General features: G+C 35.5%; 2 protein-coding genes across 6 annotated transcripts; both read right to left on the reverse strand.

Moving 5' to 3' along the window:
- Positions 1–600: 600 nt before the first annotated feature.
- On the reverse strand, positions 601–19,188 carry scn2b (sodium channel, voltage-gated, type II, beta). Of its 2 annotated transcripts, XR_009266154.1 has the most exons (6): positions 18,954–19,188; positions 10,467–10,633; positions 10,132–10,342; positions 7,393–7,588; positions 7,239–7,306; positions 601–4,008 (listed from the first exon to the last, which is right to left on the reverse strand). XR_009266154.1 is itself a non-coding variant. In XM_058745428.1 (5 exons), exons 1-5 carry the CDS (start codon positions 19,033–19,035, stop codon positions 3,978–3,980), a joined length of 687 nt encoding a protein of 228 aa, XP_058601411.1. In that variant the 5' UTR covers positions 19,036–19,188; the 3' UTR covers positions 601–3,977. The 2 variants fall into 2 exon arrangements, 1 of the variants encoding a protein (XP_058601411.1); XM_058745428.1 differs by lacking the exon at positions 7,239–7,306.
- Positions 19,189–20,044: 856 nt separating this feature from the next.
- LOC131520894 (uncharacterized) lies at positions 20,045–24,919 on the reverse strand. Of its 4 annotated transcripts, none has more exons than XM_058745426.1 (7): positions 24,691–24,919; positions 24,478–24,617; positions 24,170–24,380; positions 22,727–22,892; positions 22,561–22,621; positions 22,279–22,353; positions 20,045–20,219 (listed from the first exon to the last, which is right to left on the reverse strand). In XM_058745426.1, exons 1-7 carry the CDS (start codon positions 24,776–24,778, stop codon positions 20,058–20,060), a joined length of 903 nt encoding a protein of 300 aa, XP_058601409.1. In that variant the 5' UTR covers positions 24,779–24,919; the 3' UTR covers positions 20,045–20,057. The 4 variants fall into 4 exon arrangements, with proteins under 4 accessions (XP_058601409.1, XP_058601407.1, XP_058601408.1 ...); XM_058745424.1 differs by having other exon boundaries at positions 22,279–22,374; XM_058745425.1 differs by having other exon boundaries at positions 20,045–20,216; positions 22,279–22,374; positions 24,691–24,917.
- Between the last annotated feature and the right edge of the window lie 210 nt (positions 24,920–25,129).

Here is a 25,129-nt window from a genome sequence, read left to right on the forward strand (position 1 = left end):
ATTATTTGCTTCATATATATATATATATATATATATATATATATATATATATATATGGAATGGGTCATCTTCATTTGTTTTCCACAGAAGAAGGAAGGTGATAGGTTTTGAATGTCATGAGGGTGAGTAAATTAATATATTTTTGAGGGAACAATCTCTTTGAATATTAATTAATACTTTCAATTATTTCGGATGAGACGTTAAATCAAGGTCCTGAATCTCTGTGGTCATTTCAAAATCCCATGGCACTTCTTGTAAAGAGTAGGGGTGTAACCCCGGTGTCCTGGCCAGATTCTCTCCACTGGCCTTTATCAGTCATGGCCTCCTAATAATCCCCATCCACTTGATTGGCTCTATGACTCTCTCTCCTCTCCACCTGTAGCTGGTGTGTGGTGAGCGCACTGGCACCATTGTCCTGTGGCTGCCATCGCATCATCTAAGTGGATGCTGCACACTGGTGGTGGTTGAGGAGAGACCCCCTCCACATGATTGTAAAGCGCTTTGGGTGTACAGCAACACACAATAAAGCACTATATAAATGCATTCATTCATTCAATTAATAAAACATTTTTAAGTTTAAAAAGAGGCAAGAATAAAATGCTTTGTTTCTTTGTTTTTATTGAAAAAACAATCAGTGATGCAGCTCTTATTTGTGGTGCAGTGCAAGCATACAGTATGTATTTAATGTAAGCCAGAGTCAGACCTTCAGCGAGACACTAAAACAGAGGCATGCATGATGGAAAAAACGAGCAAAAAACTGGTCTGCAAACCATTCCAACCAACCTCACTGGACTGCTGTTATTGTTTATGCCCACAAAATTTTATGTTTGTATGATCTTGATGTAAAAACGAAATCTTGAAGGCAAATGCATTAAAGAAAACATCAAGGCAGTACAATCATGGTTACATCATACATATGATAGAATTCACCTTCAGTATAATATCAGACTTCTGAGAGTTACAAATTATATTTAATGACCTAGTTATTACATCAGTACTTATGAATACATGTAAACAAGTAACTAGGAAATCGTTGTCTAATTCTAATAGAAGAAAATCAGGGATTTGGAGTCGTGTTTCCTGGCAACTCAACCTATGAATGGCAACCACTAAAGCGCTAGCCATAAAATCATTGTGCCACAGTCTGGATTTCACAAGCTGGCTTAATGTTAACTGCTGTGCAGCAAATCAAATTATGAGCTTAATGGTTTTATTATATCCTTTAGGAGACTTTTTTTTTTTTTTTTTTTACATTTTGTGGATGCCTGATGTCGCTCACATTATGCAAATATCTAATGCAAAACATGGTGGTAAAAATACAATGTAGTGCATGTGTATGTGAACAAAGTAACCGAGTGTCATTGAATACATGATTATCATTGAATACACAGCAATAACAGTTAAATAACAGTAAATCTCAGTTTTGGTTCATAATACAATAAAGCATTACTGAATTAAACATTAAAAATGGAGCAAAATTATAGAGATAACACAGCAATACTTCATGATACATTTTTATATAACGAGAAGCAACTTGATTTATTAAATACTTATTGGAGTACAATATGATGTGGAAGTGTAACATAACACTTATGTCAGTTAAATAAAGAAGGGATTGAGCCAGTCAGAAGGGATTGAGTGAGTTAAAGTGTGAGTATACAGAAGCCAGTGTGGTTGTCGGCTTTGCCCAGCAGAGGGTGAGGCTTCCTGGGCTCAAAATCACTGTGGCTCCAGGCTTTGGGCCTATGCTGAATGAATGCAGTGTTACAGCATGCACACTAAGTAATCATACATGGTGAAGTAAAATAAGTGCTGAAATACTTTACTCCTATGGTCTGTAGACAGATATTGTATATCTTGTATGAGGTTTTACGTCAGAACTAAGAAGAACCATTTGTAAATGAGCCTACATTTCTATGACATTGTCAGATTAATTTAAATCAATTTAAATATACATAATGTTTAAATTAGACATATACTGCTACTTTTCAACATCATTCAATATTACAATATACAAACATATTATATCCATATTGATATATTTATTTTTCATTGAATAGAACTATTTAATACTCACGTTTCCTGACCATAACACAAAATATGCTGTACTAATCTTGAGGCTATTCTTTTAAATTGTTTGATTTAGCAGATGGTATGTAGGGGACCTGCCTCTTCCCTACATAATCTACTACACAGTCTGCTGTCTATACGAGTCCACTGAAAGTTCACAATCACTGTATTTCACTATCAAAATGGATTCCCAACACATGAAAACAGCTTGTTTTTGGTTTTCTTTTTTTTTTTTTTTCCCAATTACTTGAAATCAAAGTTTCTTATTTCCTCTGTATACATACATATATGATATAATGTCATACGGAATTGATTATTTTTTTAATCTTTCCATCAAATGCGCATTCATTAATCCAGTATCTTTCATTTGCTTGTTACTGAATTTAAAAAAAATGTTAGTCTCTTTCAGAACAGATTATGTGATTATGTGTGAAATTTGATTATGAGGTTAATAAATTCAGCATTGACTAAAAATTTATTTATTAACTTATACGTTCAATAAAATACTCATGTAAAATAAATTCACACATTCCAAATAACACATCACAACATATGTCAAACACAATCGATAATATTAACAATCAAATTTCTGTATAGGTTGTTTTTTGGCTTTTATCTATAAATATATCATGTTTAACTTGCCACATAATTATTGCACCTGAAATGATGATGTTTATGTGTGAAAGCAATGTTTTGGAAATGGCATTTTCCATAAATAGGGTACAAAATAGCTGAAACTCCTTTTGTTTTTCTTCAGGCTTGCAAATTAGAGAAAATTTGACATAAATTAAGCTGTCACTCAGTATGATATTTGTTTGATCTTTTGTCTGTTCATAATTGGGAAAATAGAGATTATTTATGTCCAAAATAGCTTATTTTTGGGCCTCTCAAATTTGTATTTGTTTGTTTGTTTATTTATTTGCATATTTGGTAATGGGGGAAATACGTTTTAATAAGGTTAACAAAGAAATTAAGAATTCATTCACTTTTACTATGATGAAATCTTTTAAAATGATGATGCTCTTCTGTGATTATAATTGTTTGATAGTCATGAAGACCAAGTCCTCTAAGGTGGAACAAGTCAAAATCACCATTAACAAACCAACAAGTTAGTTTCATGTTAGATAACAAATATGCAATATCTAATAAGTTAAATCAAAGACAGCATAGGATTTATGCCTCTAAGGCCTTTAAAAAATGTCATGGAACAGCAAAATATACCCTAATTGTGGAATGTGCCAGATGCTTGTGCAAATTGTGTGTATCATGCATAAGCAAATTGTCATGCAATGATTGTACATGTTTTGGAGGTGTGCTTTGTGCTGTAAACTAGCTAATTATACATTTTGAACACTGATGTATAGTCATGGTCCTGCCTAATAGTCTGCTGTAAAAACAGCATAAACTTTTAGAGCCAACAAGAGCAAACTGGCACAATGAGAAGGCACACACACAAACACACACATGTTATGTTTCTACATACACTTGAGAGGTTGTTGAGGGCAGTGATTTCTCAAGAAACTCTTAAAACGTATAAACACCATAAGGGTAAAAACACTTTGGCAGTTTTAAGAGGACCTTGTATAATTTAAAATTCATCTCTTTAGAAAATTCTCAGCAGAAATACTGGATGGCTGATATCAATAGTGGCAGTAGTTGAAGAAAAAAAAAAACATTACTTGACTTTGAAAAAGGGTGGTCCAAACGAAGAGTTCTGCAGGAAGTTATCACCTTAACCTGTTGTATTGAGTGGAAGAGGCAGTTTGAAACCCTTTGTGATTTCTCACTGGTAACTGGACACCATGGCACTGTGGTGGAGATCTTCCTTTATGACATGTTTGACTGCTACACGAGAAAACCGAGGGATGTCGAATGAGACAGTTATAGGATGAAGAGTCAAACAAGTTTTACATATCTTCAGGCAGGAGGCTTAAATTTCTGAAAGGTAAAAAGAAAGACAATGAAACAAAAAAATGTGAGAGAATGTTGAATCAACATGTTGAATATTAACATTTATTGATGATTGATTGATTTCCATTTGTGGTTATGTTGTAGGAAAAATAACATTAGATTTGGGAAATATTATTCATTTTGACGAGGTTTTTTTTTTTCAATTTCAATTTTCATTTCTTATTTTTTTAAATAAAGACTGATTAATTTGCCAGAACCTACTGTATGTACTAGAATGTCAAGAAAGGCAGTTTTGTCTATGTCACGTGTGTGTTCCCGTTTAGTTCCTGTTCTAATTATTAGTTTCCATGGTTTTTGATTAATTACTCCCTGATTACGTTCCCTGTTTTTAAGTCCTGTGTTCTCCCCTGGTTGTTTGTCCGCTGTTATATGTCTTCCCGTGTTCCTGCGTTGGATTACTTGTCATTAAAAGACTGTTTACTCTGATCTACTACTTGTCTCCTCGCTCCTACGAATTGTGACAGAACAGCGGACCAAACAGAAAGTGAGCGGCGCCTTTTTCCCCCGTGTTTTTTTTTTCTTTTCATTTTTTGAAGGTTTTTGTTTCCTGTTTGTTTCTCCAAGCGGCTATGGAAACCGCTCGTGGTTTTCCGCCCTGGCCTGCCGAGATCTCCCACTGATATAGTATGCGCGGGAGTTTTGCGGGATCGCCGCGAGTACGGCGTTGGATGACGCCACTATAATCTCTATGTTCTGGATCGGGGCCAATTACCATCGCCTCATGGACCTCCTAGACACCACTGGAAGGAAGGGATCCTCCGGTGTCTGGAGAGCATCCGGCCCCGATCCAGAACCAGCCCGCTGTCCAGTCCATCCGCCATTCCCCTGTCAGCCGGCGCTGACTCAAGCCCGCCGCCGTCCGCGGCTCTGCTCTCAAGCCAGCCGTCCACGGGGAAGTCAAGCCTGCCGTTCGCGGCTCACTCAAGCCCTCCAGTGTTGGCTCCAGCATGCAGCTCCAAGCTCATTGATATGGCGCTACCCCCGGAGTTCTCGGGTCCTGTCCGGATGCTCTCCTTCATCTCCTTTGTCTCTGCTAGTCCCGTCCAGCTCCCTATCGTCTCCTGAGCCTCCTCCTGTGGCCGTCAGCTCCGCTCCTCGAAAGTGCCTTCCAGAGCGCCCCCCAGAACGAAAGCTTTGCTATGGAAGCTTCGCCATGGCTTCCTGAGTCTCTTGATCCGTCATGCTCCCGGGTCTGCCTCCCCGGTGGGACTGTTATGGCGCAGAATGCGCCGTCTGGGAGGGGGCGATCTGTCAAGTGTGTGTGTGTGTGTGTTCCGTATGGTTCCTGTTTGTCCTTATTTGGTTTAGTTCCTGTTCTAATTATTCGTTTCCATAGTTTTTGATGAATTACTCCGTACCTGTTTCAGTTCTACCTGATTACGTTCCCCGTTTATAAGTCCTGTGTTCTCCCCTGGTTGTTTGACCGCTGTTATGTCTATATGTCTTCCCGTGTTCCTGCGTTGGATTACTTGTCATTAAAAGACTGTTTATTCCGATCTACTCCTCATCTCCTCACTCCTACGAATTGTGACAGTCTAATTGTTTGAAGTAGTTCCAATCACTGATTCTATGATTCACTTGCCTCATTACTTTTAAAAATGCTTAAAATGCCTGTCAATTTACATACTTGAAAAGTTTGATAATATATATATATATATATATATCAGTGGCGAGCGGTGACTTCCAAGTAAAAAACGCCAAATAACGTTTATATGTAGTTACGTTATGATAGGCTACGTAATAATCAGTCTCTGCATCAACTGAATGAATTTTTATTTTTTTATAATTTTTTTTTTTATTCCCAGTGAATAGGAGTTCAAATTCCCACCCGGATGACAATAATAGACCATGCAAAATACCAAAAAATTAAAAATAAATAAATAGTAATAATATCTTTAAAATATTGCCAAGTAAAGTTGCAAACAACAATAAAATCACAGAAGGACTTTAACTGTTTTCCGTACACTTGAGTCGCTTACAAAGGTATTGTTTCCTATTTTTTCCTGATGTTTGTTATTATTTTAAATTTTATATACATTTTTATAAACTTTTTTATTTTTTATTTAGCTACTACTTAGGCATGTTGACAATAACGTCTTCTTCAACATTGTCTATGACCAGATACGTTTTTAGTGGACTTTCAAAACTTGCTTTGCTTGAGAAAGCATGAAAATATACAGTTATGATGTTTTTTTTTTTCATATGATTTCGTCGGGTTAGTTTTGCATTAAACACAATGTAATTTTCGGCAGTCGAGATCTGGCAGCAATAGCATATTTTTCCGCTTGGTCGAGTGCTTCTCGGACAGCTTACCTCGCGCATGAAATCAGCCGCATACCACCTAAACACTGAGAACGCGCAACAATCCTGACGAGTCACAGCGACAGAGCGGAGGCGCCAAAGCTGCGGAGAGCTTTTTTACCTGGAAGCTTCCGTCACTGACGTAGATTTACAGAACATTATTGTTGTTTTCAAATAAATCATTTTACATACTTATTCCCAACACTTTATTAAGCTTTAAGTTACATCTCAAATGATAAGGTATCAACTTATAATCATGTTTATATTAATTAGCCCGTGAACTCATTCTCTCAGACGGCCTGGGTATGCGGCGCATTCGCAGCTTATATGCACGGAACGCCACTAATATATATATATGAGTAAACATTGTTATACAGTTTCTTTACTTCATTTAGTGAAGGATCACTGGAAGACATTCCTTGCTTATTTTTTTATTTTATTTTTTTAAATACATTGTTTACAGTATTTTATATAAAACAGATTGTTGAAATATATTTTAGAAAATAGCATTTCAGTTTTTTCTACTTCAAAATGTCACATTTAATTCAATTTGTTACTTGCCTTTTTCGTGACTGAAATTCAACAGCAAGTAGAAGTAAGATAATTATTGGTTATATATGTTAAAAGAACTCGTTGCAAGTGCCGGCCATTTGCAGTAATGGAGAGAAAAAAAAAAAAAAAAAAAACATACAGCATACCACCAGCACAAAGACATCACAGAACCCAACTAGATAAAGCAAGACTACAAACAGATTGATAGTAACCAGGTAATTTGGGTCCAGAACTAAAAAACATAAAGAACAGGCTAATGAAACGAAGATGGAGAACTTGAAAGGGCTACTGTCAACCACAGTCACATGACCCACCAAAACACACTTGCTAGCAATTATTTTTACCAGAATGTGTAGGATGGAGCTCCACCATCCGTTAGGCCTCCAGGGCTAAGATGGCGGGTTAGGGCTGTCTGTTTCAGGATTCAAAGTAAGCAGTTTGTTTATAGAGAATAAACTCTTTATTACGAGAAAAGAAAAAAAAGAAAGAGATTCTTACTTTGTTGCTTCTTCTGTGCCTCCTTCTCCATCTGCTTTGCCCTCTTCCTCCATCTTCTGCTCATCTGAGATCAGCTCCTGGTTCTTATGTCTGCGAATACACTTCACCACTACCATGGACAGAATGAGCAAAGCTAGAATTCCCCCCACAGATGCCCCGATGGCGACAGCAATGGTCGAATCTCTTGGTGGCGGCACTGGGCAGAGGAAGACAAAAATTGAGAAAAACTAAATAAATCAGAGTACCATATTGCTTCAGCAAAAAAAAAAAAAAAAAAAAGTTAATTTATTAAGATTAGTAGTTACGGCATTTATCACTAATGGTTAAATGGCCAAACTCTCAGGGTAGGTTTACACGACACAAATTAAGATATTTTTTATGAAAACTGAGAGCTTTCTGACCCTGCATAAACAGCAACGCAACTACCATGTTCAAGGCCCAGGAAGGTAGTAAAAATAGTTCAAATATGTGACAACAGTGGTTCTACAGTAATGTTATAAACAGTGCTGGGGAAAGTTACTTTTAAAAAGTAATGCATTACAATATTGCGTTACTCCCTAAAAAGTTACTAATTAATCTGATATTCCGATTCACAAATATGTGCAAATGAGTGTGTTTTGTCGTTTAAACACCTTTATAAATGATCTTGATCGTGATCTGTAACGTCAGATGGGCCCGGCCATGTTTGTTTGCGCCGCAGTTCAGAGAGTCCTGACAGTCGGATTTACAGCACATGAATTCATCAATTTCTCCCGAAATACATGTAAGTAAGTGGCGGGTGAACTGGGTGAAGAATAGAGTGAACTTTATAGATACACTATGTGTATCTGATATGAATAAAACACATCGGCAAATTAAATTTGAATGTTTTGTTATTGTTGCTTCCATAGACATCTGTGTGTATTTTACAAGCTCTAAATGTATTGTTTCGCTAGTACTTATGTGTATTTAAATGTCTGAAACCTAATATATGCATTATGTGGTTAAAAACAATGCATTGTTGTGATAATATGACAATTGACCTATCGGTAAGCCCCTCCCCTCAAACGCAGATTAGCCAATGGCAGTCGAGTATCAGTTGCACGGGGAACGGAACTCGGACATCTTTAGGTTTCAGCGCCATAGAGAAACATTGGAAGATCCGAAGCGCGCATCGGTTTTATGGGGTTTATGCTTCAAAAATGGAAAAACGATGTGCCTGGAGTACTTGTAACACTGATTCTAGGTATCCTGAGAGGATGGGAAATATAATTTATTTTATTACATTTCCTGAATCCAAACAAAACAGAGCAAAATGTCCCTAAGTATTCACCCCAATACAAATGAAGACTTTCATTTTCTGGTTGTCATACACAAGTTACAGTTTTCATCTGCTCAAGCAGAACGTTAATGTTATCTTGTGCTTTAGCAAGGTATCTCTGGCTAAAACTAGCTAACGTTAAAGTTCGTGAGTCCATGCTAACGTACAAACTTAAATAGCGGACTGTTCTCGCCTCTTGTACAGTGTAGGTCAAAAACACACAAACGTAGGTCTACATTTCAGTGCCTCTCCATATTAAACTGGTTAAATGTACATAAATTTAATCGTACCCTGCGATACATGAACAGTGCTGATCCTGCATGTTGTCATCTGTGATCGTGATGACCGACCGTAATATGAGTCTTCTCCCGCTTACATTGTGATCTGTAAACCCTTGCTTCAAGTTACCCACCGTATTTATTTTTAAATATTTTATAAATCCCTCCATGGTATATTTAATTCCCATTTGGTGGCCTTCTGTGTCCAAAATTGTGCAAAAACATTGTGGGACAAGCTTTTCACACTGTAGCTGTCTCCTTTTGTTTGTCCGAGGGAGCAACAGTAACTATGGGGGCGGGGCTTACCGATAGGTCAATTGCAGTGCACGTCTCTCTCTGGCTCAGCGCCAGTCAATGAGCGAAACTACAGTCTGAATTTGGCAGTTATGCGACGTCACCGAACGTTCTAAATCCCATATGTGGGACCATACTCCCAGGGGCACAGAAATAAAAATCCCATATGTGGGACCGTACCGCTCAAAAGGTTAAATAGATGTTGCCCAATTGGGACATTTATTTTCAACTTTTCGATTATTTTCTTCATTTTTATTGAAAATAAATGCCTTTCCGATGTGATATGATATGTGAAAAGGGAGAAGAACGTGTTTGGCAAAAGGCGGATTCAAACTCGGGTCGATCGCATTAAAAATAATGCATTATGCACTTTATTATCTTCGCCACTAGAGCTGTTGCTTGCCAGCCGTCTTTTGTAATGTCTAGTGCAAACACACGTTGGTGGGCGGAGTTGGTGTAAATAGCCTCTGCCAACAAGGCGGGCTATTTGCATTAAGTGTAAATAGACACTCCGTTTAAGATATTTAACTGGTCTTGAAAAAGGAAGCTGCAAACAACTGGCTAAATAAGACTACAGATGTTTAGCTTTTTACTTCTGGTGATTGGTTTCAAAATCGATTAACTTTGTATTAATTTCTAAAGATTATCATGATGAAAAGAAAACATGTAAGAATCATTAACATTTGTTGTTCACAGAGCTTATTTTCTATAATAATCCAAAAGCCACTGGAAATGTGGCTTTTTGTTGAGCGAACAACTTCAAAAATAGATCATCAATGCAGCACTCTATTCTAATTCTGGACTTAACAACACCTGCAATAAAGAAAGAAATAGAGTAGAGCTTCTTGGCCCATAATGAAGCCTTACATTCAGTCAGGATGAAGACCTGGATGATGCCATGGCCCAGAATGCGGTCTGGAGGGTTGCGCACATAGCAGTTGTAGATGCCCTCGTCCGTCAACTGTACATCTGAAATAGTGATGCTCAGATCGTTCTTATCCAGGTTTCCAGAAAATATGACTCGATCTTCAAATCGGTTCGACTTCAAGGGTGTTATCTTGTTCTTATAAGTCATGAACTTGGAAAAGAAGACATTTTGGATGAGGGTAGACCGAGAAAGGTAAAGAAAAAAGGGAATTTTGTAATTTTAAAGAATTGGTAATACAATGGTATTAACAAGTTTAGTTTTTGTTTTCTCTCACCATTTCTTCTGTGCTGTTGCTTGTCTCCTGATAGGTCCAGTTCATGGCAAACTTGCTGGGGTCCAGCTTGTAGCATGAGGTGAATGTACAGGGGATTCTGACATTTGTCCCGTTGAGAGCGAGGATCTGTGGTGGCATCAGCACGTCCATGGAATTCACTGGACAGGCTATGAGAGATGCAAATATACACGTCTAATTCCTTACATCTGATTGGTGAGATACTTCTGTAAGTGCATGATTTATATGCAATGTGCATGAAAATGCTTTTGCGAGTAAGTTAAAATGTCATTCTCAAAAGATAAACAAGCCATTTTTTTTTTTTTTACTTTCAAAGTGGTTTGAGTAGATGTCTTAGCTTCAAAAGATATATATATATATATATATATATATATATATATATATATATATATATATATATATATAATTATATCATTCAAACAGCTTTTAAAAGTAAATTTTATTATATAATGGCTAGTTTTGATTAAATTTGGATTGGATAAGCCTTGTTCAAATTGAGGTTAGGGGTTGGTAAGATTTTGTTTATGAAATAATTATCTTATGCTCACCAAAAACAGCATTTATTTGATTAAACATACAGTAAAAATATTGTGAATATTGTGAATGAACTATTATTAAAATGAAAACAGTTATTTCCTATTTGGATATTTTTTAAAAATGTAATTTATTGCAGTGATTGCAAATCTGAATTTTCAGCATCATTACTCCAGGACTCAAATGTTGCATGATACTTCAGAAATTACAAACTGAATTACGGAAATGTTGAGATGTTTATTTTTTATTTTTTTTAATTGAATAAAATGAAAACTAAAAGACTTTCAAATCACATGAGCCAATATTTTATTCACAATAGAACATAGAGAACATAGCAAATGTTTAAACTGAGAAAGTTTACACTTTCATCCACAAAATGAGCTCATTTCAAATTTGATGCCTGCTACTGGTCTCAAAAAAGTTGGCTCGGGGGCAACAAAGGGCTGAAAAAGACATTTTGAAAAGATTCAGCTGGGAGAACATCTAGCAACTAATTAAGTTAAGTGACATCATTTCTGTAACATGATTAGCTATAAAAGGGATGTCTTCGAGAGGCAGAGTCTCTCAGAAGTAAAGATGGGCAGAGGCTCTCCAATCTGTGAAAGAGTGCGTAAAAAGATTGTGGAATACTTTAAAAAAATGTTCCTCAACGTCAATTTGCAAAGACTTTGCAAATCTCATCATCTACAGTGCATTAACATCATCAGACGATTCAGAGAAACTGGAGAAATCTCTGTGCGTAAGGGACAAGGCCGAAGACCTTTGTTGGATGCCTGTGGTCTTCGGGCCCTCAGATGACACTGCATCACTCATCGGCATGATTCTGTCATTGACATTACTAAATGAGCCCAGGAATACTTCCAGAAACCACTGTTGGTAAACACAATCCGCTGTGCCATCTGCAGATGCCAACTAAAGCTCTATCTTGCAAAAAGAAATCCATATGTGAACATGGTCCAGAAGCACAGTCGTGTCCTGTGGGCCAAGGCTCATTTAAAATGGACTGTTTCAAAGAGGAAAAGCGTTCTATGGTCCAGCGTGTTATCAGCATTCAGTTCAAAAGCCAGCATCTCTGATGGTATAGGGGTGCATAAGTGCATACGGTATGGGCAGTTTTGGAAGGCACTATGAATGCTGAAAGGTATATAAAGGTTTTAGGAACAATATATGCTCCCCTCCAGACGACGTCTATTTCAGGGAAGACCTTGTGTATTTCAGCAGGACAATGCAAAACCATATACTGCAGCTATTACAACAGTATGACTTCGTGGTAGAAGAGTCCGGGTGCTGAATTAGCCTGCCTGCAGTCCAGATCTTTCAACTATAGAGAACATTTGGTGCATCATTAAACGAAAAATACATCAAAGATGACCACAAACTCTTCAGCAGCTGGAAACCTATATCAGGCAAGAATGGGACCAGATTCCAACACCAAAACTGCAGAAATTCATAACCTCGATGCCCAGACGTCTTCAAACTGTTTTGAAAAGAAGAGGAGATGCTTCACAACGGTAAACATGCCCCCGTCCCAGCTATTTTGAGACCTATAGCAGGCATCACATTTGAAATGAGCTCATTTTGTGGATACAAGTGTAAAATTTCTCAGTTTAAACATTTGTTATGTTCCCTATGTTCTATTGTGAATAAAATATTGGCTCATGTGATTTGAAAGTCTTTTAGTTTTCATTTTATTCAAATTTAAAAATGTCCCAGCATTTGCGGAATTTGGGTTGTACATTTGGAATCAAAGTCTCAGACTTTAAAATCCCAATAAATTTGAAATATTTAAATATGTAACCTATTACATTATTAATGTCATTCTACTCTAAGCAATGTGTTTAAATGCATTAAATAAACCATATTTTTCCAGTATGCCAAGTTCAATGTAAATACATGACTTCTTAATCTGTCTCTGTATAAAGCACACTGTACGTTGCATTGCTATTACTATGATCATTAATTGCCAAAGGAATGTTATCATATTGTCTAAAGGTTTATTTCCTCCACCTCTGCACCATTTCATCCCTCTGCAGTCAGGAGTTTTGTGTTTCTGGACAAGTTCCCACTGCTGCAGCAGTTATGCTTTATCGGCCCGGCTCTCTGCAGTAGAAGCAGCAACTTCGTCACACCCTCCCATCCCATCCCATCCCATCCCCACCCCCCTCAAAGTGCTGCAGTTTAGTCCGTCCCCCTCCCTTTAGAAAAATCAGGTGTCCTCATGGATAGAGAGCAAGAACTACAGCAGCTGCGTTCAGAGAAAACACACATACACACACAAAGCTCACGCATATGTGAATAGCTTCAGTAACTATTATGATTTATAGTGTGCTAAATCCAGAGTGCTAACAAGGCAACATTTGAACTATGCAGATATACAACAATACATTATATACATAGCGCTTTTTTTTTTTTTTTTTGCTACAAATGATGCAGTACTGCATCATGTCATTGTATCCTACATAGCCTCTCAGTGTGGGCTGAAATACACACACACATGTTCAGCATAAATACACACACACACACACACACATGCAGAGTCAGCACTCGGCCAGGCATGTTACTCAATAGCAGCACTACGTCAATGTCGTCTCCACCCACCCTTTTACCTTCATGTATATTTAGTCTGTTTCTCTCTGAGGTCTGTACCACAGCAGAAACGCTTTAAAACTCCTTCACATACAGCATGCACATTTAATCACCGAATCCATGCATTTCTTTCAAAAAAAATCAGGAAATAATAGCCAAATTGTTGTAGTTTGAAAGCTACAGTGAATCTTGAGTATCTGTAAACTCTTGTTTGTGAATGTTTTGGTTTATATAAGAGGTCTGACTAACATTAACATCTTTAGCCCACTCTTGGGGTATCGATTTGATGGTTATATACCAATATTCACCGGTTCAGAGAGCTGTAGGCATAAAATACTGCAGTGTAGATCTCTCTCACACAACAGTCCCTGACAAACCCCATCACTACACCCTCCCTGCGCTGTCTGTGTCCTCTTTTTTTCTGCTCTCAAGGTTATGGTAAAATGAGAAATGTGGACAAGGTACATTGTGGAGCTGGATATGCATGCAAAAACAAATAATACAGACACACACACACACAAATACATACATACAGTGCTGGGTAGATTACTTACAAATTTTAATCCATTCCTGATTCAAAAATATATAACGGAAATGGTCAGTAATCTAGATTACACATTTGAGGTAATTGAATATGATTACTTTTAGATTACTTTTGATCTAACTTGTTTTTAGTTACTTTTAGATTACTTTTGACCTGATGCCTTTTTGATTACTTTTAGATTATTTTTAACCTAACTTGTTTATTGCATATATTTCATTTCAATTCAAGTTTATTTGTATACTGCTTATAACAATGCATACAGTTTCAAAGCAGCTATAAAGAAAATATTTCTTTCAATGGTCAATATTTATTTCAATTTAACCTGACCAAACCGGAAAACAAGTCTCAACGCATCCGCTTGTCGGAGAAAATGTTAACATCAGTGTGAACGTACATATGGTACGTTTTATGTGACATTGGTTTTGTACGTGTCACCACAGCTCTGACATGAAATGTCCGTTTTAAAATAACATACCATCTGCACTACACCTAAACCTACCCAATGGTATGAACAAAAGCGAATATGACGTAAAAACGCAATCGCAAGCATGCTGTTTTAGCTTGTTTTTCAGTCTCTAATCTTTGAGCTCTTTCATCGTAGATCATTTTTTTCATGGGATTCGTACCCAAGGATTCCGTATCCTAAATCTTATTCCATGCTAGATGAGCTAACGAGCTGTAATCATAAACGTGTATGAAAACGATTAAAAGTGCTCGCTGTTTTAGCGCCTAGTGTTCATTTCTGTTGGAAACTGCAGTGATATGTACTTATTGGTACATATTTTGTGTTTTGCGAAAAAGATCCCACAAGTACGTTTTCGTCATGAGATCAGGTTTGGATTACAATATTAGGATTACAATATTTGGGGCACAAGAAGGTTATTTGGGGGTTTTGTATTTCAATCCAAAGATTTGAGTAGATAAAATACTATACCATCCTGATACAAAAATACAAATGAAAACAAAATATACTCCATTCTGTTTATCAATAACATTAAGTACATTAACATTGTATGAACGGGAAAACACATTGACATAAATCGGAAACCACAGCCTTCAAGTCTTCCATATTTGAAATATTTTTGTCTAGATTTCCAGAATCAGTAATTAGTAAATATGATGTCATATAGTCCTACAGTATAATCTGATTGGCTGGATATACAGTCTAATAGCATTGGGATGTTTCACTGTTCATTTCACTTCTCGCTCATATTCATATGATTTTTCTTAATTACTGAAATCATCTCTTTAATTTCAAAAGTGAACAGAATAAGGTTGTTAAAATTGATGTAACCACAAGAAATTCACTTAGATGGTTTCAGTACACCACATTTAGTGTGTTTCTGCCTAATGAATAAAATATTGTGGGCGAAACTTTGAGTGTAAATCCAGGCATCTGCACTCTTAAAAATAAAGGTGCTTCTAAAAGGTTCTTCACAGCGATGCCATAGAAGAACCATTCAGTCAAAGGTTCTTTAAAGAACCATCTCTTTCTTACCTTTTTATAATCTGAAGAACCTTCTTTCGCCACAAAGAACCTTTTGTGAAACAGGAAGGTTCTTCAGATGTAAAGGTTCTTTATGGAACCATTTAGACAAAAAGGTTCTTCTATGGCATCGTGAAGCATCTTTATTTTTAAGAGTGTGTATTTCAGTGAGAAGCAGATATTAACAGCTATCATTTCCTCACAGTCTACCATGTATCACATTCTGCGAAGAGACAACTGTGTGCTACTGCAGTTGGATTTTATCTATTGATCCACTATTTAAAGTGATAGTTCACCCCAAAATTGAATATTCTGTCATCAATTACCCACCCTCATGTCTTGAAATCTGTATGACTTTTTTTTTATTTCTTTCTTTCTGTAGAGCACAAAAGTAGTTATTTATAGCAGAATGTCCAAGCTGCTCTTTCCCATACAGTGACAGTGAATGGCGACCATGACTCTCAGACAAAATCTTCAGTGAATAACAGAAAAAAAAATACTCTTTTATGTTGCTTTTTTGTTCTGTTTATAGCTTGACAGCTCTCGGTCATCATATTTCATCGTATGAAAGGAATTCCACATGATGTTCCACAGAAGAAAGAACATCCTATCCACTTTATTTTTAACGTAAGAGTGTGTGTGACTGTTTGTAACTTGAATGTGTGAGGCTTCCGGGGTGATCTGCTTTGAGTTATTTAACATGTACAAAAACAGTACATGTGAGTTATGCTGCCAACTAGTAATTCTTGTTATGTTAATTTATTATCATAACAACACTGGTTTATAGTGAAGCTATAGTTTACTGCACTTTGTTATTCCGGGGTTTTTTTTTTTTTTAGTGGCTAATGATTTGGAAGTCTCACACATTCACAGGAAATAGCTAACTTCTGCTTTGCAAGATAAGGTTTGGTGTAACACAGTGGTGAATAAATGCTCACAGAATTTTCATTTGAGGGTGAACTATACCTTTGAAATAAGACTAACAATCTATTACAATATTGTAATAAACAAAACATGGAAAATACAATAGTGCCATATAGTGTAATGTAAGGAGTGAATACATTTTTTATCCTTAATAGATTTACTCCAAATAGTGGTTTATATTTTTTATCCTTTATCTTTTAAATTCGTAAACACTACAGTACCATTCAAACGTTTGGGGATGTTTTAAAATGTTTTTGAAATAAGTCTCTTATGCTTACCAAGGATGAATTATTAGATTAAAAAAATAATAATAAAAAAAAAAAAATACAGTAAAACCTGTAGTGTAGTGTATCTTTACACTGAAGAAGAAGAGGAGGCGGTTTCAATAGTGAAATTGAGTTCAATAGCTTTTGGGGCTCGTGGAATAATTCAGTATTTTCCAGGAAGCTGACTGAAATGTATTATTAAGTTCAATCTCCTGGAGAATAGGATGCCGCACAAATATTGCTAAAATCCATAGTATTTATCAGTATACCTGAATGTGGTATTGATATGCAAATCATTTTACCCAGGGAAGTCACTAAGGCCAAGGACTCTTGAGATAAAAACTTGCATTAAAATTCATAACATATTTGAACACTTAAGCCACATTTATGTATGCTATTGCAATAGTTTAGAAAAAAAAAAAAAAATATATATATATATAAAACAAAGTGGCATTTATTTTAAATTAATTAATCTACGTTAAATGTGAGCATGTGAAGACATTAACTGTGCACTTTTATGGAGATTTGTCATCTATGTTTAGAACTTGTCTAATAGCTCTTAGATTTTTATGAGCATATAAACTAAATTTATTAAATCATTTAGGATTAGAAGTATGAGGATTTTTGGAGGTAGACAGTTAAGTGAAACAGTTTTTTTAATTATAATTGCAGGTCATGTTTCTCTGCTGTCACTGAAACACTGGGTTTTACGCCCTCTAGTGGCTTTTTAGAAAAACTGCATTGTTTGCACTTGAACCTGAATCCAATTTCCCAATTCAGCTGTGTGAAACTCTTCTGGTGTGTACATTTCATTTTCCTTTATGTTAAGCCTACAATGAACAGTAGTTAATAAAACATTAATGAATTATAATTTGTAGACTATGCCACATGGATTATGCACAAGAAAGTAGGTTATCTGCCTTCTGTTGAAATACATAATCCTCATGCAACCTTTAACAGAAATGGTCTTATGAGGCCACAGCTGTAGCAATAAACCTATTTGCAAAATAACCAGAACGTGCATATTGGTTATGACTGTTCATTAATTATTTTAACTAGACTTGTTTGCTTGCTTGTTTGTTCAGAGATTACACACACACACACACACACATACATACATATATATATATATATATATATATATATATACATAAATGAGATGAGATGTAAACATGAAACTTCTGTTCAGAATTGATTCACTTCATCAAGCCACCTTTTCTCACCCAAAAGTATTGTATTATTATAAAGTATTAATAATACAATTAATAATTAATAATTTTATAAAGTATTATTAACTATTATTATTATTATTTAATCTTATCTTTTTTTTTTTTTTGTATTCTCTTTTATCAGTATCTACTGAACGGTCAATGGGAGGGAGCATGCAATTCATTAACTTACATTTTATTCACAACGTTTCCATTTATGCTTTGCTCCACCAACGAAAATAGTTAGAAACGATAGCAGATAGATAGCAGCAGATAGCAGTGTTTTGTTTTGAATGAGTCAGCGTTTTGAAGGAATCGTTTGAGAGAAAGGTTTTATGACTCGCTCATAAACAGAATCATCTGTTGCCACCTACTGGTGTAACGATGTAACTTCAAGAAAGCGTCACTGGAAAAATAAATAAATAAACGGAGTGATACAAACACTACATATTGACACTGTATCAACAATACGACACGGACCTAATTGTATAATGTTAAACAGATCATAAACCCGCAGCACTGCTCAATGTTTATCAAAGCTGCTTCTCTTAAGTGCTGTTTCTTTTGTGACAATGAATATGAAAATAGACATATTATGTTTACGTTCCATAGTCAAACTGAATGCGCTCACAATGGCTTCACAATCAAAACAGTGAATGCTGATGGCGATGTGGAAAAACATCACAACAGTGTTGCTCAATGTATCTGGCTGATGATCTGTAACTATCAAATGCTATGATGTAATGACATATTCCTAATTTTATGAGCATCCTTTAACACATACACATGGCTAGATTAACACATCTGTTTGACTGCTACATTGAAATTAATTAAAACGTCGAATGGTAATTTTAATGGTGCGCTTTAATTAGTATCATTATTTATTTATTTTTTTCCATATTAGAAGCTTTTTTTACTTACCCAGAAATACCATCAGTGCAACACAGGATAATTTCAAAGCGGACGCCCACTGCGTTTTCCCAAAATGCAATAAAATAGGCATTTTGGTCGATGACAATAAACGTAGCGGAAAATAAGACCAGAAAAGCTTTTGAGATCTATTTCTTCGTTTCAATTATACAAAAAAACACGTAAAATGTTTTTATTTTGTGCTATGATATGGCTGGCAGTGTCTGTGGAAGGAAAACTGGTTGATAGTATGGTTGCGGCTTGTCATTTGTCGTACTTGAGGGTTCAATTGAACCATGTTACAATGCACTATAACAGCAGCAAATAAAATATGATATGACTAAATTTTACAAGATTAAAAAAAAAACTGAATGCATCTTTATATTACATGTATCTCATCAATTGAGAAAAAAAATCAGAAATCAGCCGAAGAAAATCCAAACGGCCGTTGACGCAAAACCAAATAATGAGGCTCTAGCTTGCAGTAAGACCACCTCTCCTCATCTCCTCACTAATGGAGATCAAAGTGTACTAGAGATGAGCAGGAAGTGGAAATACACATAAGGGATGAGAATGGTGCCGGAAAAATATGATGCTGATTATTAAAGCTAGGCATATTAGGCAGTGTAGCTATTTATCTGATTAGTGGAAAGAGAGCACATTAATTGAGGGTGTACCTTGATGCCAATAATGGTTAGCCACTAGTTTTATTATGATTTATAACACTCTTGGTCTGTGGTTCCTCAAATGTCAAAGGACAGCATGAATACTTAAGTGTGTAATGCTTAGAACCACTTCTCCACTGCAGGGACATTTTGTTTGCCTCTTCAGAGACAGAGAGACAGTTAGAAGAAGTGGCAATTTTATGCTGATGAGAAGTCATTGAGAAGATAGAGAACAAGCCGAGGGCTGAAGCTCACAATGAAGTGCAGTAACTAAACTATATTGACCACCGTTGACATCTGGTAGATGATGAAAGAGATGCATGAGGAAAGAACACAGATTTATTATAATGTACTGTCAGCTGGTGAGTGTTGAAAAAGAGTATGCAAACCAGTCTGATTGGGGACTTGGTAATATGTATCTGACAATACTTACTCTCACTAATTTAAATAATCAGTTATTCTGTGTCTCATATTTTAAGCAGCATGATCTGATTGCTAAATCTTGGTGGCAGCGGACATATATGGGTTCCTCATCCTTCGGCTGCCAATCAGAGGGAAGTCTGTTGCGTCCAGCTGTGACAGGAGCGTCTGGTGCGAATGGGAAACCATGCTGCTTCCAGGGATTGATAATACACACAAACACACACAAACAAAAGCCATTTTACATCTTGTGAACATTTGTTTCTGTGACAAATGGTTAATAATCAGTTTACACATGAAGGATGTATGCATATGCATATTTCACTTACAATAACGAAGATGCAAGTCATTAAGAATAAAATTAAGGTGTATAATAATGTTATATATAATATATAAAGTTATTATTTCGAGATATTAAATCAACTGAACATCGCATATTACACCTAGTCTATGAAAAAATATATTTTATGTAATGGTGCATTAATATATATATATATATATATATATATATATATATATATATATATATATATATATATATATATATTAGTGGTGGGCGTTATCGGCGTTAACGTGCTGCGTTAACGTGAGACTCTTATCGGGCGATAAAAAATATCGCCGTTATTCTCAAAGTTGGGTTGGGAGCTGGGTCTATACTACGCAAGCTATGATGACTTTCACCTTGATATTTTAGCGCGGATGTATACCTAGCCGAATTGCACTGTAGGGGGCGAGAACGAGTCTTCGAACCTGTGTGTATGCGTGCTAACATGGATGCAGCTATGAAGCCGCCGGGTTTGCTTCAGGGAAAATTTATTTTTAAGAAGCTTCCCAATGGAAATCGGCAAGTCATTTCTGTCTCTACGTTACATGGTCGCGCTCTCTGTATCGCGCGCACAGCGGAGTTCCGCCCCGGTTCGCACACACACACACACACACACACACACACACACACACACACACACACACACAAACAAACAAACAAACAAACGTAAGCGCACACACAAGTGAGCACACTCCCACTCCTATTTGTAAATATTAAGCCGCAAAACGTCTATTTAAATATGACTTCTGTGTGTCTCTGTGTTAATGTATGGCGCAGACGCGCGGGTTTGTTCACTACTCACAGAAGACCGCGTGACGCTTGCAGCGATATTAACGTCTGTCGTCTCACTAAATGAGGACATAAATACATGAACAACATCTCCAGAACTGCTCTGAGAGTCACTTCATGAGCATTCGAGCGTTTCATTTGAGAAAAACTATCCTCACGGCAACCCGTCAAAATAAAAGTTCGGTTTCACTTGAAGACATTGGGCAGAACGTACTACTAAAACTATTAAAACCTTATCTTTAAGGAATAATCATACAATGTCTTCAATGTTATTATCAATATTAAATTCTTGATGACTGCTAGTTGTTTACTACTAGTAGTGAACTTATTCTGATCTACTTGGCAGAATTCAAATGAGCCATTTTAATCTAGATTAATTCCAAGATTACAGTGAGATTAATCTAGATTAAAAAAATTAATCTATGCCCACCACTAATATATATATATATATATATATATATATATATATATATTTTTTAAATTAATATAGAGGGTTTAAAGACAGTTTTAGAACTTAAGTACATCTTTATGTCATTTCATAATTCTGTTGTCCATGAAATATATATTGAATGTACTTTTAAGCATTTATGGTAAATACTTAAATGCAATTTCTGTTGAAACGTGAATGTCACCTCTTTTTAAATATGTTTGTTTTTGCACATTTGTAATGGTGAAGTTGCAATTTAGTACATTTCATACTAACTTTGTGATATTGAATATTAAAATTTTGAACACTTTACATGCTAGTCAGGACAATAAGTGTACTTATTTAAAACCATGAAAATAGTTAATAAAACAATGATTTAAAATTCACTTGAAACTTAAATGTTTAATTTGAAAATAATATTTTCACTAAATAATATTTAGTGTCTTTCATTGAGTACACTTAAATGGCTTTTTATTTCATTGAAATGCTATTATTTGGAAAAAACAGTTCTATCTAAAAATATAGTTTTAAGATTTAAAGTGCACAACAAGCATCAATACATTTAAGCACAGTTTTTTCTTTTTTTTTTTTTGACAAAGGAAGTTCAAACTCATGCAAAATCTACTCTCACTTAACACTAATAGAACATTTCATAACTCAATATTCACATTATTGTGTTTATTTCATATTTTGCTTTCATGTCCATCTTACCATGGTAACATAGATGTTATCTGGACTGCTGGGAGGACTGTTCACGTCTGCAAGGTCAGGCATGCTGAATCCCACCTGAGGCATGACGCAAGTCATCTTCAAGACCCATGCAACAACCCATTTATTCGTTTAAGAATCAAACCTCAACCACTGTTTTCTTATTTTAAACAGAATAAACATAAATCAAGGAAAATGTGATTTAATAATTGACTTTACCACTACAGAAAGCAAGGAGAGGAAATGAGAGCAGACATACAGAAGGAAGTTGCATAGATGTGTCACCTTGCATGTCATTCCCTTGTCTTCTGTGTCAGTGCTGGTTTTAACCTCTTCCATATTGTGCCTAGTAGAAAATAAAGCACAACATGAAGCCATAAAATAACAATTAAAAAAATAAAAAAGCCCTACAAGCTGCTATTTCTCATTGTAGGAACTGACAATTACTTACTTTGAGCTGTTTTCTCTCTGGGTTGATCTGTAAGCTTTCCTCCCCAAAAACACTGTACCAATTAGTAACACGAACCCAGCCACTGATGCCACTGATGCCAGAGGCAACCACCAGGGTGGATGTGTCTGCAGATGATTCACACCTGGACTGTTTCTCCTGGTCAGTGCTGAAGAAAACAAAGAGGAGAACTGAGCTTGGAGCTCTTATACAAACTAATCCACAAATAAACCTTTAAAATGTTAGTATTTTATCAACTTTGACAGATGTTAACTGTATGCTGGATATGCTATGGAAGTTGAATTTTAAATGTGGTTTTTATAAGTCTGGCATTTATTAGCAAGCTACTGGACACAAAATTTAAATACAAAGAGCACTCAATAACTGAATTTTCAGCAGTCATTACTCAACCCTTCAGTGTCACATATAAATATATTTTACCTGTTTGCTCAGTTTAATTAATTAAAAGGAGCTAAAGCAAACGGAACTATTTATTTATTTTAGTGCTGTCAAACGATTAATTTCGATTAATCGCATCCAAAATAAAAGTTTTTGTTTACAAAATATATGTGTATGTACTGTGTATATTTATTATTTATATATATAAATACACATAAATGCATGAATATATTTTGAAAATATTTACATATATTTACATGCATATATTTATATTCATACAATTTATATATACTGTAAATATATTTAATATATAAACATAACATATTTTTCTTAAATATATACATGCATGTATGTGTATTTATATATATATACATAATAAATATACACAGTACACACACACATATATTTTGTAAACGAAAACTTTTATTTTGGATGCGATTAATCGAGATAAATCGTTTGACAACCCTAATTTATTTATTTATTTATACTTAACATAAATGTTGAATGTGAACAAATATTATACAGGTTATTAATTGTCATTAAAATAAATTAAAGAAATTCATTTTAGGGCAGGCACATCATTTAGACAGTCTATGTATGGTCATTGGTCCTGTCCCCCAATCATACGATCACAGAACATGCACACATAAAGTTGCTTAACTCTTTTAAATGTCCAGCATAACTAAACATTAACACTTAAACACTAACAAGTCTTTCCATTTCATCCAAAAATGAAGAAAACTCACACAATTATGCATAAGACTCTAATTTGACCAGCGACAGCACGGGTTTGATCAACAATAATTGCATTGAAATTGAAGATGAATTTCACTCATAAGAAAAACTGACGACAATTCAAATATTTTGTAACATTATAAATGTCTTTACTGTCACTTGGGATTAATTTAATGTGTCAATTTAATGGCTGAATAATATTATCCTGTTGTCCAGTAACTTTTTGTAAAATGAACAACTGACCCACAATAAGTAATGACTGACAAGTAAACAACACATAAACTGTAGGAGAAAAAAAGAAGGGTTGTTTACCTGATTGCACAATAAGGTGTGTTTGATTCTTGTGAAAAATGCCATTGAGACGCAATCTACATAAATAAGTTCCATTGTTCTTATAGGTCACGGATGGGAGATCTATATCAAAACTCCCTAATTTGACATCTCCTTGAAAAAATACTCCAGGAAGTGGTACAGTTCGATTTCTGATGTAGTAGAGGATTATTTTTGGCTCAGAGGAGATCTCCTGCATTTAAAAAATCCAAAAAGTTTAATAATAATAATAATAATAATAATAATAATACATGCTTGTATAAAAAGTATTCCTAAAAAAATAAGCCTACCTTGAATTCCCACTCCACACTAAGAGACATGACGTCCAGAGGTCCAGGACATTGTGAGAAATTACACGACAAATGGACATCTGTCCCAGCATTAACCTTCTGGTCTGGACTGGTCATCACACAACCATGGGTTCCATATACTGTCAACCAAATGAGTGCATAATATATTCAAAATGTAAATTATATGCTTGATTAAAATGAATTTGCGCTTACCTGTGAAGATAAATACTATGGACAGGTACCACATAACTGAGCAAGAAGACACTGCAAAGTTTGTTTTCTCCCTTATAACAGAATACATAAATATATTTTAAGCAGAAGGCAGGAATTCCAAGATCCAGAAGATCTTGTGTATGGACTCCGGATCTCTCGCAACTCAAAATTTCTTTGCTGCCATCAGGGAAGCGCTATACCATTTACTGCCACATTCTGGTTAATTATCAGTGTCTGAAACTGTTACCACTTCCTCTGTGGTCCGAACACATGATCTAACTAAAACAGATGTTTCTCCTTTGTACAGTTTGCTCATGTTAACAGCAAAACTAACATAGCTATTTTGCTTTAAGAGAGCTTATCAGCACTGTGAAGTAGGCCTATAGTTTCCTTTGAGCAGTTATTATCCATCTTATCCGTAAAAATAGTGACAAATACA

Source organism: Onychostoma macrolepis, chromosome 15, assembly GCF_012432095.1.
Source record: "Onychostoma macrolepis isolate SWU-2019 chromosome 15, ASM1243209v1, whole genome shotgun sequence".
Taxonomy (NCBI): Eukaryota; Metazoa; Chordata; class Actinopteri; order Cypriniformes; family Cyprinidae; genus Onychostoma; species Onychostoma macrolepis.

Coding starts and splice junctions, on each gene's coding strand:
- scn2b (XM_058745428.1), bottom strand. CDS start 19,035: ATGCCTATTTTATTGCATTTTGGGAAAACGCAGTGGGCGTCCGCTTTG. Junction 10,634..18,953: donor TGCACTGATGGTATTTCTGG/GTAAGTAAAAAA, acceptor CATCTCTCATAG/CCTGTCCAGTGAATTCCATG. Junction 10,343..10,466: donor GCAACAGCACAGAAGAAATG/GTGAGAGAAAAC, acceptor TTCTTTTCCAAG/TTCATGACTTATAAGAACAA.
- LOC131520894 (XM_058745424.1), bottom strand. CDS start 24,778: ATGTATTCTGTTATAAGGGAGAAAACAAACTTTGCAGTGTCTTCTTGC. Junction 22,893..24,169: donor ACACCTTATTGTGCAATCAG/GTAAACAACCCT, acceptor TGTTTTCTTCAG/CACTGACCAGGAGAAACAGT. Junction 20,220..22,278: donor ATAACATCTATGTTACCATG/GTAAGATGGACA, acceptor AATCCCTGGAAG/CAGCATGGTTTCCCATTCGC.